General features: G+C 37.5%; 2 protein-coding genes across 2 annotated transcripts; both read right to left on the bottom strand.

Moving 5' to 3' along the window:
• Positions 1–2,750: 2,750 nt before the first annotated feature.
• Positions 2,751–5,787, bottom strand: LOC141329279 (uncharacterized). The gene is made up of 3 exons (XM_073835455.1): positions 5,626–5,787; positions 4,634–4,708; positions 2,751–4,320 (listed from the first exon to the last, which is right to left on the bottom strand). The coding sequence occupies exons 2-3, from the start codon at positions 4,665–4,667 to the stop codon at positions 3,182–3,184; spliced, it is 1,173 nt and encodes a 390-aa protein (XP_073691556.1). The 5' UTR covers positions 4,668–4,708; positions 5,626–5,787; the 3' UTR covers positions 2,751–3,181.
• A 3,546-nt stretch (positions 5,788–9,333) lies between these two features.
• On the bottom strand, positions 9,334–15,708 carry LOC141338141 (uncharacterized). Its single transcript, XM_073843729.1, has 6 exons — positions 15,648–15,708; positions 11,408–11,722; positions 11,009–11,311; positions 9,653–9,712; positions 9,478–9,558; positions 9,334–9,389 (listed from the first exon to the last, which is right to left on the bottom strand). Exons 1-6 carry the CDS (start codon positions 15,706–15,708, stop codon positions 9,334–9,336), a joined length of 876 nt encoding a protein of 291 aa, XP_073699830.1.
• Positions 15,709–17,423: the final 1,715 nt, after the last annotated feature.

Raw genomic sequence — 17,423 nt, 5'->3', positions numbered from 1 at the left:
TTTAATTAATTTGTCAATAAAATGAACAAGTGAAATTTTTTTTAATATACTATACAGCCAGGTAGACTATTATACAATTATATGAATTTCAGCTTTAATTAATAGAACTTTACATTTAATTTTACAGTCAGGTGGACAATTATACATTTACATGAACTTCAGCCTTAAGTTTAATAGAACTTTACATTAAATATTACTGTGAGGTAGAGCTGCATGATTCTGAATAAAATGAGAATCTCGATTTATTTATTTTTTTGCTTAGAAATAAAGATCATGATTCTCTCTTTAAAGTTGTTTATTTTTCCTATACAGTCAGGTAGACTATTACACAATTACATGAATTTCAGCTTTAATTAATACAACTTTAGATTTAATTTTAGTCAGGTGGACACTAAAAGTTTATGTAAATGTATAATTGTCCACCTGACAAGAATTAAATCTAATGAAAATAATACAATAATGTAACATGTTTGCGTGAGTTTTTTTAACCCGTCTTTTTCAACAGTGGTCACGGGAAACACGATTGCGTCCGTTATTTCTTTGTGTCTCAGGGAGGGTGTTGCATTGAAAAATGTTGCTCTAACTGACGTTTGCTTTGTCTGGCTGCAAGTACTTTCTACACAATTAGTAACAAAAAATAAATGACACAGTTCTTTCTTAGTCGTGTAGATAAAAAATGCAGGCATGATCAAAGTTGGCTACTCTTTCAATATTCAAAGTGCAAACAGAATCTGTACAACTTATTATAGCTCACATAATAATAACAGCCTAGATATTTTATGTAGCCTAATTTGCGCACATTGGGGAGTTGTGGGGTATTGAAATTGCTTTTGAATGCGCGTGTGCTGTTTCTTTTGGTTTCGTTTTAACAATCACGCAAAACTCTCGGGCGGCACTGAGCGTGCAATTTACAATATCAGAGATTACTATAAAAAAAACATTTGAAAATGGGAGGACACAAACGGGATTTTGAAAAGCGTGAATGCTGCGTTGTACAGTACAGGAGGCGCCAGAATTGTATCTGACAGAATGTAGAATGTACATTGATGTATTTTAAATCCACATGAATGCACATGGATGCAAGGGTTTTATTAAAACTGTTAATGTAATAAGTCGCGGACCCCCGGTTGAAGACCCACATTATATCCATATATTTTATTTTAATTTCACTAATAATAATCATAAGGTTTACTGGGCTTTACATTTATTCATCCTTTTGTTTTGTGTGGCTGGTGTAAAAACTTACTTTTTTTATGTGTGTCATACAAAATGACACAAAAAATCAGTTTAAGTTCATTCATTCATTCATTCAACTCCACACCAGGCGGGAGGCACAAATTACTAGAAAACTGCTTCTCACCACAGATAGCCAATGGTTTTAGAGGACGATGCAATAGGGTCTGGCTACAAACATGCACTTGCACTCTCAGACACCTGTGCTTCTGCAATTGAGATCGCTTGCAATAATTTTTAAATTGAATCTCTTGACATTTAACACAAGTAGCCAGATAGTGAAGACAAGAAAAAGGACACAAAATTACAACGTCAAAATACAACACAATGTCATTGCACACACCTGTCATGAGGGTCTCTGTCATGCTACGGTGGAAATGAATGGATGAAGAAGATGAAGATAATGCAGATACTCTTTAATAATCCACAAGTGGATAAAAAAAAACAGTCTGTGAAACTGGGAATGAAACAAAATGGTATAAAATGACAAACAATGTAAAGACGTGTGGTTCCTCCAAATAGATTATATTTTACTGCTTGATTGTGTCACATTTGGTGAGAAGTCAAGTCACCTTTATTTATATAGCACTTTTAACAAAACAGATTGCGTCAAAGCAACTTTACAGTATTTAAACAGGACAATAGTGTTCGAGTCACACATTATTGTAAACAATCAATTTTCAGTTAAAGGAGAACTCCGGTGTGATATTGACCTAAAGTGTATTGAATCATGATACCGAGTGTGAACGTACCTTGCATATTTCATCTCGGTTTGTGTCCAGCTGTCCGAAATCTGGGGTCAGTTAGCCGATGCTCACAACAGGTTGTCAATGAATGTCAATCGGGCATCGAAGGAGCCATGTAAATAAATCACTGTTTTACGCCATTTACGAGGCACAAAGTAGCTCCGCACTTCATCGGTAGACTTCCGAGGGCCCTGACATTTAAAACGAGACATTGAGAACTCAGAAAAAGCACCGGTAGTTTATTTACAAGAAGATTTATACAGACATCTTCCACCAGGAACAGAGCAGTCGCCGCCATCTTAAATGTAGTCACGATAAGTCGAGTGTCGAGCACGAAGGAAATTACAGCCTTATACGTTGATAACCTGATAAATTCATTGGTGCTCGACACTCGATTTGTCGTGACTAAGTTCAGGATGGCGGCTACCGGATTTTCTTTCCCAGGTACTGTCTGTATAAATCTTCTTGTAAATAAACTACCGGTGCTTTTTCTGAGTTCTCAATGTCTCGTTTTAAATGTCAGGGCCCTAGGAAGTCTACCGATGAAGTGTGGAGCTACTTTGTGCCTCGTAAATGGCGTAAAACAGTGATTTATTTACATGGCTTTTCCGATGCCCTGTTCACTCTCATAGACAGCCTGTTGTGAGCATCGGCTAACTGACCCCAGATTTCGGACAGCTGGACACAAACCGAGATGAAATATGCAAGGTACGTTCACACTCGGTATCATGATTCAATACACTTTAGGTCAATATCACACCGGAGTTCTCCTTTAAAGGAAGTTCATCAATGAATTCAGTGATATCATCGTCAGTTCAGCTCAAATAGTATACGATATCGCTGGAAAGTGTCCCCAACTAAGCAAGCCAGAGGCGACAGCAGCAAGGAACCAAAACTCGACAGGTGACAGAAATGGAGAAAAACCTTGTGAGAAACCAGGCTCAGTCGGGGGACCAGTTCTCCTCTGGCCAGATGAAACCAACAGTTTGTACCAATGTCCGATTGTAGAGAACTCATCAGGTTCCTGTGGTGTAGCACCGATGGCCTTCTAGTTGACGAGGTCTTCATTGATGATCCGTCTCTGGAGCTCATCTGGTTGACATTCAGGGCTATATCTCCAGGCATCTCCAGGTGGCGATCCATGATCTGGAGTGGGTACGGAAGGCATCATCAGATCTGAAAGTACTGGATCTGAAGATGATCTACTTCCTGTGCTTGTTTTTTGTATGACTGTGTAGAGAAGATGATTGAATGAAACACTTCCCACATTCAGTGCAGTGATACGGTTTCTCTCCCGTGTGGGTCCTCTCATGTTTTTGCAGAGTTGATGACTGATTAAATCTCTTGTCGCAGTGTGAACACTTATATGGTTTCTCTCCAGTGTGGATCCTCTCATGTGTTTTCAGGTATGCTGACAGACTGAATCTCTTGTCACAGTGTGAACACTCATAAGGTTTTTCTCCAGTGTGGATTATCTCGTGTGTTTTCAGGTGTGCTGACAGTCTGAATCTCTTGTGACAGTGTGAACACTCATAAGGTTTTTCTCCAGTGTGGATTATCTCGTGTGTTTTCAGATTTGCTGACAGACTGAATCTCTTGTCACAGTGTGAACACTTATATGGTTTCTCTCCAGTGTGGACCCTCTCATGTATTTTTAAACTGCTCATCGTAGTAAACGTCTTTTCACACTCAAAGCACATGTAGTCTCTCACACCAGTGTGTCTTTTGTGATGTTCTTTCAAATATTGTAAAGATGAAAAACTCTTTCCACACAAATGACATGAATGTGGCTTCTCTTTTGTATGAACTCTCAGGTGTATCTTCAGGTCTGAACCTCTCAGAAACGATTTGCCACATTGATCACATGAGAACAGCTTCTCTCCGGTGTGGATGCTCATGTGATATTTAAGGCCTGATGAAGCAGTGAAACTCTTCCCACATTGACCACAAGAGAATGGTTTCTCTCTAGAATGAACTCTCATATGTCTTGTAAGTTGTCCTTTTAGGGTGAAACTATTCCCGCACTGATCACATGAGAACAGCTTCTCTCCGGTGTGGATGATCATGTGATACTTCAGGTTTGCTGATTGAGTGAAACTCTTCCCACATTGATCACATGTAAACGGTTTCTCTCCAGTGTGAACTCTCATGTGAACATCAAGGTGCGAAACCTGTGAGAAACCCTTTCCACACTGAGTGCAGGTGAAAGATTTTTTGACTCTTCTTTTCCTTAAATCTTTCTGTCTTTGAGAGCAACTCAATGTTTTTTCTTCAGTTTTGACATGATTTGTCTGCTCAGTTTCGCTCAATTCTTCAATCTCCTTGTTTTCTTCAAACAGCTCTGAAATAAATGTAAAAATGATTGATTTTCAGTAACCTGTGGAAAGCAGACAATTGCTATGCCACATTTTTGGTAATTTTGATGCATTTTTGTACATTATAAGTCCCTGAGACTCTCCATGAATGATGTTCATTGATCTTCCAATTATTACAATGTTTAAAACATTATAGACACCTCCAATGTTTCTATAGGGAGAACTATTAAATATGTTTTCTCATAATGTTATTGAAAAAAGTATTACATATTACAATGAATTTAAATCTACTTGAAGCTTTATAACCTTCAGCCTCAATAATAAAGAATAAACACCAACCTGTTTGCTCTTCAGTATCCTCAGTGTGTTTCATTCTGCAGGGTTTGTGGAAGGAGCTTCACTGAACATGAATTTCTGTGTGGAAAAAGCAGATTTGCCAAAAATATCAATAAATCAGTTACTTTTTGTAACAAATATTAACATTTCTATCTAGATTTTCTTATTCTTCCCCTCAGTATTAACGCATTCAAATACATGTTTAAAAATACAGAAACAAAATAATATAAATTCGTCCATATAATAATAACAGTAAAAATTAAAAACAAAAGCCTAAAAACTGAAATGTGATGACACCCATCTTCCTTTGATAAGTAACTACACACTAGAGCAATAAAATAAATAAATTTTATTATGTTATAGATTTATATGCCGCAAAGCAACAGCTTTATATTTCCAGTCTACAGTATAAAACTTTTCATATTCATGTATATTTAAAATGTCCCACTCGACACAATTTAAAGTATAGCAGTATCTGTTTTTAATTTCAAACATGTAAAGAGCCTAAATTAAAGTTAGTTTGGGTTTGGTATTAATCAGATGTTATTTTCTTTGCCCTTTGTTATATAGAGTGGACAGTCTAACAAAGATATCGATATCACAGTTAGTTGACAATATGCAGCTTCACATCGGGTGGTTCTTTGCCTAGGCATCGTGCATTAAAAATCATTTAAGGCACAGAAATAATCACTTGATTATCTCTTACAATTGTTGTAGTTTACATTCTGTAAGTCAGTCTGGCCATTAGCATTCATTTCCCACTAAACTCCAAATAACGAAGCTGTTATTTACACGAACACACAAAAACACACCATGACTCAGAACTGAATGAACATGGCATGTTGTCTTCACATGCTTTTGTGTGTTGTTCTTAGTGTTTATTTACCTCAGCAAACACACAAACCGCGCTGTACTCGATGAAAACAAAATAAATGAGCTCGTGGAAAAAGTGTTTCATGTTTATGTTTATATGTGAAATATCATGAATTGCTCACCTCTCCTCAGAAAACTCGACGAATGCGTCCGAAAACTTTGATAGTCTCTTGATCCCTCTTCAGACAAAGACTTTACAGACAGGGTTTGTTCACGCTTCCTCCCCAAAGTGATTTCAGACAGACATCTGAGTTTAATAATCCACAACAAGAGAGCTTTGCGAATACTTGAATATTTGAGGACTGCAGTGGCTGAGCTCAAGTAAGGTCCTTACGGCACAAAGGGGGCGTTTCCCAATTGCTGGGCGGGATAGGCGTCTTTAACCATCCAATTAGAAAAGCCCTAAGAAGAGACCGTGTTATTACTTTCTTTTTTTTCTTTTTTTACTTTCTGGATTTCCCAGCTATTTTGTTATGTCTAGATCACGAGAAAAACACGAGAAAACTATTTATGTTGAGATCACCAGAAATCAGGAGGGAGGGGAACAATGCTGCATGCTTTTAGATCTTTAGCAAAACAGATCTAAAAGCTCAGATCATGCATTCAGATCATGCATTTGTACGTGCACTTACTTACACATATCGAAAGTCGCCTTTAAGTCATGAATCTTCGAAAGTGGAGCTAATTAAATTCAATAAGATTAGAATTCGTTTAGATATGATTTAACACCATTTGCTTTTTAGTTATTTTAGGGATTTTTCTGTGGCGTGCCTTCCGTCAGTATCTTTTCAAATATACATGATCACTATAAACTGATAGACAGTGATTAACCTCGTTCTTTTGTCTCTATTCATAAAGAGACATTAGTGTAGATGGGCAAAGATAAATGTGGCCAATTACATTTGCATTAAGCACCCAGTTTGCACTTGTCTATAATTTAAATGAATAGCTTGCATTTACAAAATGAGCCCGGAATAGCAGAAATAAGCCTTTTTAATGAAAGTTAAAGTCCATTTTTAATTAATTTGTCAATGAAATGAAAATGTGAAAAAAAGTTTAAGAGACTGTTGTACAATTTAAATTTGTTTATACACTATTATATCTATATATATTTTATTATAATGTCACAGATAATAATCTCAAGGTTTACTGGATTTACATTCATTCATTCATTCATTTGTTTTGTGTAAAAACTAACTTTTTTACGTGATTAATTACATAATTACGCAATTACATAATTAATAACTGAGCTGGATGGTGACATCACTGAATCAATGATGAACTGACATTAACTATTGCCGTTTTGCATTATCAACACAGTTTTCCTGTTTAATACTAAAGCTGCTTTGACACAATCTGTATTGCAAAAATCTAAATAAGTAAAGTTGAATTGACTAGACTTGGTTTAGCTCAGATTCTGGAGCAGGATCGGAAATTAAATTGGGGCAGGTTCAGGCTTTTGATTTAGGTCAATAGATTAAGCAGATTCATGGCTTACACTAATGTTTTGGAGTAAACTTGGAAAGGAGTGGGCTTCTGATCTCACTCATGGACTGAAGTAAGATCTGGAATGGATTGTGAATTGGCTCGGACAGGAGCAGACTCTGGTTTTAGCTCAGATTCCAGAGCAGGATCAAAACTGAACTTGATGCAGGAATGGGCTTTTGACTGAAGTCAACGGAATAAGCATATTCATGGACTGGACTAATATTTTGGAGTAACCTTGGAAAGGAGTGGGCTTCTGATCTCACTCATGGACTGAAGTAAGTTCTGGAATGGATTCTGAATTGGCTCGGACAGGAGCAGACTCTGTATTGGCCTGAAATTCTGGAACGGACTCTGGAACATGCTTGGGCTCCTTTTCCACAATGGGCGGCAGATGCTCCTTGTTTGAAAAATAAATGATTTTCCATTTTGAAAAATAAACGCTGTAGACCCTGAACCCTGCGAGAATTCCCCATTGGAGCTACATTTATGGAGGCAGTCTCCATTCTGTTGAGGTCTGGTCTTCTGTCACAGTAACAAAAGTGGAAGACAATGGAAATGCAAATGAAGCAGTCTTTATTTCTTCTAAGCAGTTCAAGACCATTGAAACAAGCAGATGACTAGGTAATTTATAGAATAACGAGGACATTACTTAAGGATGGGAAATGTAGTGCTTAACTATGACTGAGCTGTGACAGAATCAAGGTTAGAAAATTAAATTACCATGTATTTCTATTATGATTTCTATGATAATCATTCATGGTCATTGAAGGTATCTGTCTTGACCACATTCAATGTTATATTTAAAGGGGTCATCAGGTGCAAAACTAACTTTTCCAAGTTGTTTGAAAATTAATGTGTGTTGTCAGTTTGTGAACACAACCGCCCTACAATGATAAATCCACCCAGTGGTATTTTTTTTAATCTTTAAAAGTAATATCCTCTTTTTAAAATCAGTTAATTCTCAGCTTCTTGTCGTTGTGACGAAACACATTTGATTGACATCAGCAGAAGTGAGTATAAGGGTTTTTTATGCATCTTTGCAAATGGCATTTCTTAATAATGTGCTTGTTGGCAAGTTTCGCCGATAAACGTGCTAAATGCAGCTAAATGTGGCTAAAGTAAACATAATCCCAGAGAGGGGCGGGGCGAGCAGAGCATTTAAAGGGGCCATGTCTTAAAATGAGCTGAAATTTTACAGAGCTGATTTTGACAGTACTATTGAGAATTTTTAACCAAAGTATATTAGAGACTTTTCATTAACACCCTAAAGAATCATATGAACTTGTGGAAAATGGGCATCCGATGACCCCTTTAAAGTACTCAGTTAAAGGAACCGTATGTAAGAAATTTATGTCAGTTAATCATAAAATGGCCCTGACATGTCACTAGACATTAAGAAATCATGTTCATTTCAAATACTTATATCACTGACAACAGTGGTCCGGCCAGGATATTGTCATTTAAAAGTGAGAGTTGCAGCCCTCAACTGATGTTATTGTTGTCATTTTGTGTTTTGGTCTGAGGCTCCACCCTCCAGCTAGCTACCAATCACGAAGTCAGTAGAGTTTTGTGATCTGGGTTGCCAGCTCTGTTACAGCTGCAGCTATACGAACGTGTCGGATAAAACATGTATAACGTTACGAAACCTAAAAGACCTCATTATGAATCCGAAATACGTCGAGACAAAGTCCGAAATAAAACAAGGATTTGTATAGGAGATGCCTTTGAAAGATGGAGACGGCTGAAAACGGAGAAGAATTTTGAAGATAGACGCCGACGTTGCTAATTTTCTCCTGGACAGGTAAGATTCATCTATGTTTGGCTAACTTTGCTTCCGTAGGCTACACAGTGGATTTTCCGCAGTCGGCAGTGCTAAATGCGTTCATAAAAAGCTTTATATCGCACCACGAGCAGGGTATGAAAACAATCTATGTTCCGACTGAAATGTGTTATTACAGTACATCTTTACGAAATATTTGGCTAATCGCCATCTGTAAATTTTTGCGATACATAATTACTTCGCAAAACATCTCTTGTGAAGCATAAACATAATTAACAAAAAACAAATTACTGTGTAAGACTCGTCACTTGCCATTGGAAGCTCCTTGTAGCAGCCTACTCCTGCAGCTTAGCTGGCAACCTCGAGTCAGGGGGGAGCGGGAGGGGATACACCGTTCTACAGTATTTTGAAAGTGATTGCAGTACCAGTTTTGGCCACAATCCTACATACGGTTCCTTTAAATATGGAAAATATCAGTGAAAGCTGTGTGCAAATATCCAAAATAGCATTGAGATGAAGATAAATCTTCATTTAATCTGGCCTTTTATTTGTAGAAAGAGCTTTATTCTAAAATTGCATTCATCACTAGTTCCTCTCTGTGCTGTGAGTCCTTCCTCCCTGAAAAATAATAAAACACAAAAGCATTTACTGAACTCTAATGATTGCGGATTGTTACATAACAACCTGAATCATCTCAAAAACTCACCAGCTCTTCTTGCACAGATGATCTGAAGAAGAATCACAGTAGGAGCAGCAAACACTGCAAACTCAACAATAATCACAATCACTGTAGGAAAGATGTGTGGACAGATAAGAGAGAGGATGGACTTTAAATGAAATCAAAGGTATAAAACAATGAATAATGCAAAGACATGTTGTACCTCTGTATAATGTTTCAGTAGTCTTACTGACTTTAGTATCTCCTGGATCTGTGATCATGTCTGTTAGTTAAGTTCAAACATAATGAACATATTAACCAAAGCTTATCATCCACACATCATACTTGAGCTTCACATCTCACAAATGATAAGTATGTACTGGAGCCTGTGTCAATTTCCTCTGCTTCATGAGTCTGGGTTATATGATGTTGCTAAAAAGAGCATTATTTTGTGTATTTGTTGTAATACAATGTGTTTATGCAGTTTCAGGTTATTGCTGCTCCTCTCTGCCCTGCCTTTCTGAAACACTTTGATTTTTACAAAACTCATCGTTGATTGAACCCGAGGTGTTCTCTAATTAGTCAGCTATCTGGTGCGTTGTGATTGGCCATATAACTCAAGCGTGTGACAGAAATTTTATGCCCCTTACCATGCTGTTTCTCTGTGCAATGAGACAGAAATAATAAAACCCATTATAAACAAGGCATTTGTTGCATCCAGTGGAGACGTAACTACTGAATATAATGACTCATAACCGCGTAAACATAACACCATGTCTGAATTTGTGATCATAGAACAAGAAACAACTAACACTACTCTACACTGCTCAAAACTCACGTTTGAATAGTCAGTACTGAATTCTTTAAATATGAAACTGTACTTACAGGCTGTGAGTCAGAAGCGCAGACTGTCCTTGCAACATTGGTATTGCCCACTTTAGCCTTAACCTTTTGTGTATAGCTGGCATTGTAAGCTACTATCCCAGGTTCAGGAAACAGTCCTCCGTGAAATGCGCATCACCCACTCGAACATTTGCATTGTACTGTTCCAGAACAGTGTTGTAAATATAACTTAACCACTGATTTCTAGAGTGTCCTCATTTGGAAGGCCAAATTATGTACTTTCGCTTTCACAATGAAAGACACTGCATCTCCACAACATGACGGCTGCAATACTACTACAAAGTTTCGCCTTCTATCTTTCCATAGACATATGGCCAGTGTTATGCTAATCTACTCACCCCGTGACGTGGGCCAGTGGGGGCGTGTTTGAACGAGCCACTTTAGGGAGGCATGGCTGTGTCCTAACTTTTATAATAAATATCTCTTTGGTTTTGAGACTTTGAGCTTTGCCACTTTACAGATCTTATCTATGCACAAACAGCTTGTAACACTCCAAAGACAAAGGAAAACAAGAAACCACATCATATGACCCCTTTAAGATATAGCTTAGGACCCTTTTATGTTCAGAAATGGCTCTGATTACCATATGACCTAATGAAGCATTTTTTTTTTCCTGAATGAATGAAATTATTAATCCAGAGTCTTAAGAAAGTGAGAAAGTTAGTTAGTTTCTCACCTCGATTCCTGGCAGTGGCTTTGAGTTGATTTCTGTGAGTAACTTCACATCTCAAATTTCTGTTGTCATCTTCATCCAGGAGTGTTGTAGTCAGAGTGATGATACAGTGTCCAGATGAGAGTAATATCTGATTTCTGGAGTCTGATATCGTCAGATTAACACCAGCCTGATTCACCCAGAACAGCTGAATTCCCTCAGAACGGATCCAATCATCACAAGAGCCTCCAGCATATGAATCCAACTGACAGGAGAGATTCACAGAGCTGCCTGGACTGATCTCAGTCTGTGAGGATGATGGAGAGACTGATACTGAAAATAAGACACAAATCATAGAATCTTCAATCATCATGTGAAATTAAATAGAGAATTTTCTAATTGACCATATAATTGTACAATTACCATGAAGAACATGTAGAAAAATACGTGCATCAGTTCCTCGTTGTTGCCTATTCACATATTGTCGGCAGCTGTAAGATCCATAATCTTCTTTTGTGATGTTCTTGATGTTCAGAGAGCAGTCAGACCCCAGACTCAGTCTCTCATGTCTCTCGATCTCTTTCATAATTATCCCATCACCAATCAGTTCAACTGCTGCTGAACGTCTGTTATAGATCCATGTAGTTGATTTGCAGTCATGAGGAGCATTATTACAGGGCAGATGAACATTTTCACCAGAACTGATGAACACATGAACATCATCCTCTCCACTGGTACCTGAAACACAAGAACATTTGTGTGATACGTTAATAAATTAAGCTTCTTAAACAAACCCCTGTGACAGCAGGTCATTCTCAGCATCGGATCTCAGTGCATTTAGGAATAAAAAACTGTATTTACAAATTTGTTTCAACGTTTTGCTGAATCATGCACAGGAACAACCAACCCTATCTCATGGCAATTTGGAACGACAAATTATTTACAAATTAGTACGACCTCACTCTGTAAAGTTTTGCAAATAGTAGGTTTTTTCCAAGTTCCCCAATTTGAATGCATTAGTACAAATGACCTACCCCTAACCCCACTCCTGAATCTACCCATCACTGAGGTCTAGACAAATCAGAGTGAGGTTGTACAAATTAGCCACACCGTAAAGTACATACACATTTGTTTTGAAATAGCGTTGGAACAAGAGCAAAAGTAAAAAAGATTTATTTCAGAACTATAACCTGCAGTAGCCCCTGTACATTCAACAAGCAGCCACACCTCATTTTGCAGCCAATCACAGGCTTTCAACATTAAATAATTACAATTTACTATCAGCTGAACTGGGGAAATCCCCTAAAACTAACAGAATTTTTGTATTGTAAACAGCAAAACACTCACTTTTGGAGAACAAACACCACAGCAAAATCAGACTCTGATTTCATAAAATGAATGTGAATATGTTCAAGCTAACTCTCTCCCAGACTGCATGCTAGAGCAGGGGTGCATTTTTCAAAAGCATCATTAGCTATCTATGGTCATTAGTTCCAATGAACACCATTGGTACTGTTACGGTATAGACGTGCTGGATGAACGAGACGAAGTCGAGATCAACAATTAACACTATATTTAATATCTTCTTCAAGGAACAGGCAGGATAATCCACACATGTAACAGTAACATCAAATAAAGACCGACATCAACTGAACTGAAAGACAAACTTATAAAGGGTGACTAATCATTAAACACAGGTGACTAATTGTACAAGGACAGGTGCAGGGAATCACACTGACGAAGGGCTAAACCAAATGACAGATCAACGGGGGAAAGACAAATGGGAAAAACCAATGACAAACAGACAGAACTGTGACAGGTACATCACACCAGTGCAAAATGGAAACAAATTTATTATTAGAGGCCAAGAACATGAGGTGCGTAAGAACCCATTATATTCATAGTGTTCTTCTTCTTCTTCCTCCGCTGTTGAGTCTATGAACACTTATAGAACCACATACAGGAAATGAAGGAAATTTGGCACACAGATAGAGGACAGTCTTAAATTTAACAACATCAAATTTTGAGTCTCTACCTAAAACTCTCTATCGCCACCAACAGTTCAAATTTGCACTCATGTTTATGCTGATAGGCTTTAAGATAATAACCTCCTACAGCGTTGTTGTGATTTTATCAAAAATTGAATCAGATAATTTGCATTTATTCAAAAAGTTAATTAATGGAATATGATGAGTCAAAACACTCTCAAATAAAACATGGACGAATTCAACGAAGAACACAGTGAAATGGATATGAGGCTATATCGCTGCAAGGCATTAACATATTTAGACCAAACAATGTGGTATGTGTAATAACAAATATAACCTCAGCATACCTAGTCTCACATAGCCAGACATTCAGCAGAAGGATTAGGAACTTTGGTCGCTTTAAATGGTCAAGAGAACATATGACTGACAAGTAAAGCAACCAATCATATTTTATTTTGTGCCACGTCATATTTAGGGGCATGAACATGTCAATACCACAATAACAGACTGGTGTGTACAGTTACATAGACACTACTGAACAAACAAGGCAGGACTATGTAATGTCTACAGTAAGATACTGTAAAATGTATATACAGCATTTTACTGTAAACTGCAAAGGGTTATGGGAAAATATATAGCCACTACTGTAATTTGCTACTACTGTAAATTTGTTTACAGTAAACTACTGTAAATTTACAGAAGTAAACTTGACCGTGAAAAACTGACCAATGGCAAGGGAGATTAAATTTCTCCTGTTGAGAGGAAGTGGCGGTAAAAGGACAAAAGAGAAATGTTGCAGCATTAACTTGACAAAAAGGTTAGTATATTATTTCTATTTTATGACAAAAAAAGAGCAATTTTAAGATGTTTTCACTTGTTAACAGCAAACTAACAATATTCATGGGGTTTTTCATGTCGGTAGCCTTTTTTTTTCTCTGACTGACGGCCGGGGCGCCCCATAACGGTGAAAACGTGGACTGGTGAGCAAGTTAAGGTGACCTATATTAGTCGAAATAAACTTTATTTAAACTGAGAAACACGTTTGTGTATTCTGCTGCCCTTTAATTCAAGCTAGCTCGTCTGACGAGCCCTTAGTCAAGCTTATTAGCGGACTGAGGTGAAATACTGAGGTAAAGTGCGTTAAGAAACACCACTGTTTCTGTGGAGATTTTAAACAGTATTTTCAAGCCCTTCTTTTGTTTGTTAATTTCAAGTTTCTGGTCTGGATGTCGTCTGTAACGTCAGAGGTGTATTTTGGATCGTCTTCTTGTGAATGACTGCAGTATCAATGATAACATGAACTGGTAAGCTAATAATGTCAGTAAGCCGAAGTTGACAAACGTAATGTTGGTCACAGAACAGCATAATATCTTTTCAACGCTGCCTCTTTATAGCTAGCAATGTAACTCACTTCAAATGATGTTTAAGTAAGAAATGTGTGTATCAATGTGGTATGTAACTTTATAGACGGTCCCTAAATTCAGTGACAGACGTGACATAAACAGCGCACGAACATGAAACACTGAGGTAAAACTGAAATATCACTGTTAAGTGCTGCCTATTCACATATTGTGAATAATCTTCTTTTGTGATGTTCTTGATGTTCAGAGAGCAGTCAGACCCCAGACTCAGTCTCTCATGTGTCTTGATGTCTTTCTTCTTCATCCCTAAAGCAATCAGTTCAACTGCCGCTGAATGTCCGTTATTATAGATCCACGTAGTTGATTTGCAGTCATGAAGTGCATTATTACAGGGCAGATGGACATTTTCACCAGAACTGATGAATACATGAGCATCCTCCTCTCCACTGGTACCAGAAACACAAGGACATTTGAGTGATTTATTAATAAATGAAGCTTCTTAAACAAACCCCTGTGACAGCAGGTCATTCTCAGTGTCAGATGTGAGTGCATTCAGGAATAAAACAGTATGTGCAAATCTGTTTAGACGTTTTGCTGAATCATGCACAGGAACAGCCAACCTGATCTGATGGCAATTCTGACATATTTTATGAGATGGCTAAAATGTACAAAATAGTATGACCTTACTAATAAAAGTTTTGCAAATAGCATGTTTTTTACAAGTTCCCCAATTTGAATGCATACTTACAAATGACCTACCCCTAACCCCACTCCTGAATCTACCCATCACTGAGGTCTAGACAAATCAGAGTGAGGTTGTACAAATCAGCCACATCGTAAAATACATACAACTTGGTTTTAAAATAGCGTTGGAACTACAGCAAAAGTAAAAAGGTTTATTTCAGAACTATAATTGCAGTAGTAATTTTGCGGCCAATCACAGGCTTTTAACACTGAACAATTACAGTTTACTATCAGCAGAACTTGAAAATCCCTTAAAACTAACATAGAATTCCTGTGATCTAAACAGCAAAACACTCACTTTTGGTGAACAAACACCACAGCAAAATCAGACTCTGATTTCATAAAATTAATGTGAATATGTTCAAGCTAACTCTCTCCCAGACTGCATGCCAGAGCAGGGGTGCATTTTCCAAAAGCATCATTTGCTATCTATGGTCATTAGTTCCACTGAACTCCATTGGTAATGATGAAACTCGCGCCATTAGTTACTTTCATAAAACATTCATATTTATGTATATTTACACTGAACTGTTTCACATGAGTTTAAAGAGCATGTATAAATATGTTTACCTGTGGAGAGTGAAGAGAGAAAGATCAGTCCCAGCAGACACAGATGACACTTATCAGCCATTTTCTCTTTCTGTCAGTCTTTCGTTCCTGTGTTCAGACAGACAGTCTCATAAAGACCAGCATGAGTGACCAGATTCACACTCATCAGTCTAATCTGGGTTCAAAGATGATCACTGCTCTATTGTGGTCAAACTAAGTAAGTTCCGAGTAACATATGTCTAGTGAAATCACAGCTCTGGAAATACCACAGGAAGCATGTAATGCCACATGCCCACAGCCACCACACTCAATTAAAACTAGACAAGGGTTTACACAAAAAATACAATACACAAACTAACAAAGGACAAGTCAAGTCACACTTGAATTATATAGCACTTTACACAATAAAAGAAAATTATGGTTCAGTGTTGCATACAGAGATCAATTATTCACTAGAAAGAAGACAATAGCACACAGTCATTATTCAGTTGAAATCAGTTGATTCAGTTCAGTTTAATAACTGTGTACAGTCCATTGATAATAAAATTAATCTTTAAAGTAGTTCTGTTGAAAGCAGTAATATCATCATCAGCTCAGATCAGCTCTCATCTAATAACGGTTGTGCAGTCAGGTCAGTAATATTGCTAAATACTGTTCCCAACTAAGCAAGCCAAAAGGCGACAGTGGTGAAGAACCCAAACTCAATCAGTGACAGAAATGGAGAGAAAACTTTGGAGAAACCAGGCTCAGTTCTTCTCTAACTAGATGAAACCAGTGGTTAATTCCAGGCTGCAACACAAGTCAACATTCTGAATTTTCATGCAGTTCCTTCTGCATTCCTTCAAGATCAGGCTACATCACACCAGTGCAAAATGGAAACAAACAGGAGGTGCGTAAGAACGTATTATATTCATTAGTGTTCTTCTCCTTCCTCCACTGTTGAGTCTATGAACACTTATAGAACCACTTACAGGAAATGAATGAAATTTGGCACAAAGATAGAGGACAGTCTCAAAGTTAACCACAGCAAATTTGGAGTCTCTACCTCAAACTCTCTAGAGCCACCAACAGTTCAAATTTGCACTCATGTTTATGCTGATAGGCTTTAAGATAATAACCTCCTACAGTGTTGCTGTGATTTTATTAAAACTTGAATAACCTAAACATACCTAGTCTCACGTAGCCAGACCTTCAGTAGAAGGACTAGGAATGTTGGTCGTTTTAAATGGTCAAGGCCCGCCCAAGAGGACATATGACTGACAAGTAAAGCAACCAATCATGTTTTGTTTTGTGCCATGTCATATTTAGGGGCATGGAAATGTCAATACCACAATAACAGACTGGTGTGTACATTTACATAGAAACTACTAAACAAACAAGGCAGGAAAACAAGACAGCATGAACAAAACACAAGCCAGTACACATCAGTACTGAGACAAATATGTGCTGTTCAGTGACGTCTGGATGAGAGTCTATAACAGCAACACCAGACATCATGTTTCCATCAATGAACACTGGAACTTAGACTCTGAATGGAGCCTCTACGTTTTATTTTCAACTATTGCAGAGTCAAGACTTTTGTGCGTAACTGAATATAATCTTATCACAACAAACACACACAGTTAGTTTTGACCACAGTTTGTGTAAAAAAAAAAAAAAAAAACAGAAACAGAAAAAAAGAAGTGAATCTGCCATCTGAGGATAAATTTACATGACAATGATGCACTAACGTTTTACCTCAGCATTTTTTTAAAGATTTGCATACAGACAATGTTGTCAAAACACTCCAGGTTGGTC

The sequence above is a fragment of the Garra rufa genome, chromosome 1 (genome assembly GCF_049309525.1).
Source record: "Garra rufa chromosome 1, GarRuf1.0, whole genome shotgun sequence".
NCBI lineage: Eukaryota > Metazoa > Chordata > Actinopteri > Cypriniformes > Cyprinidae > Garra > Garra rufa.
The sequence above is the reverse complement of the archived record's forward strand: the minus strand, read 5'-3'. Positions and strand labels throughout refer to the sequence as shown.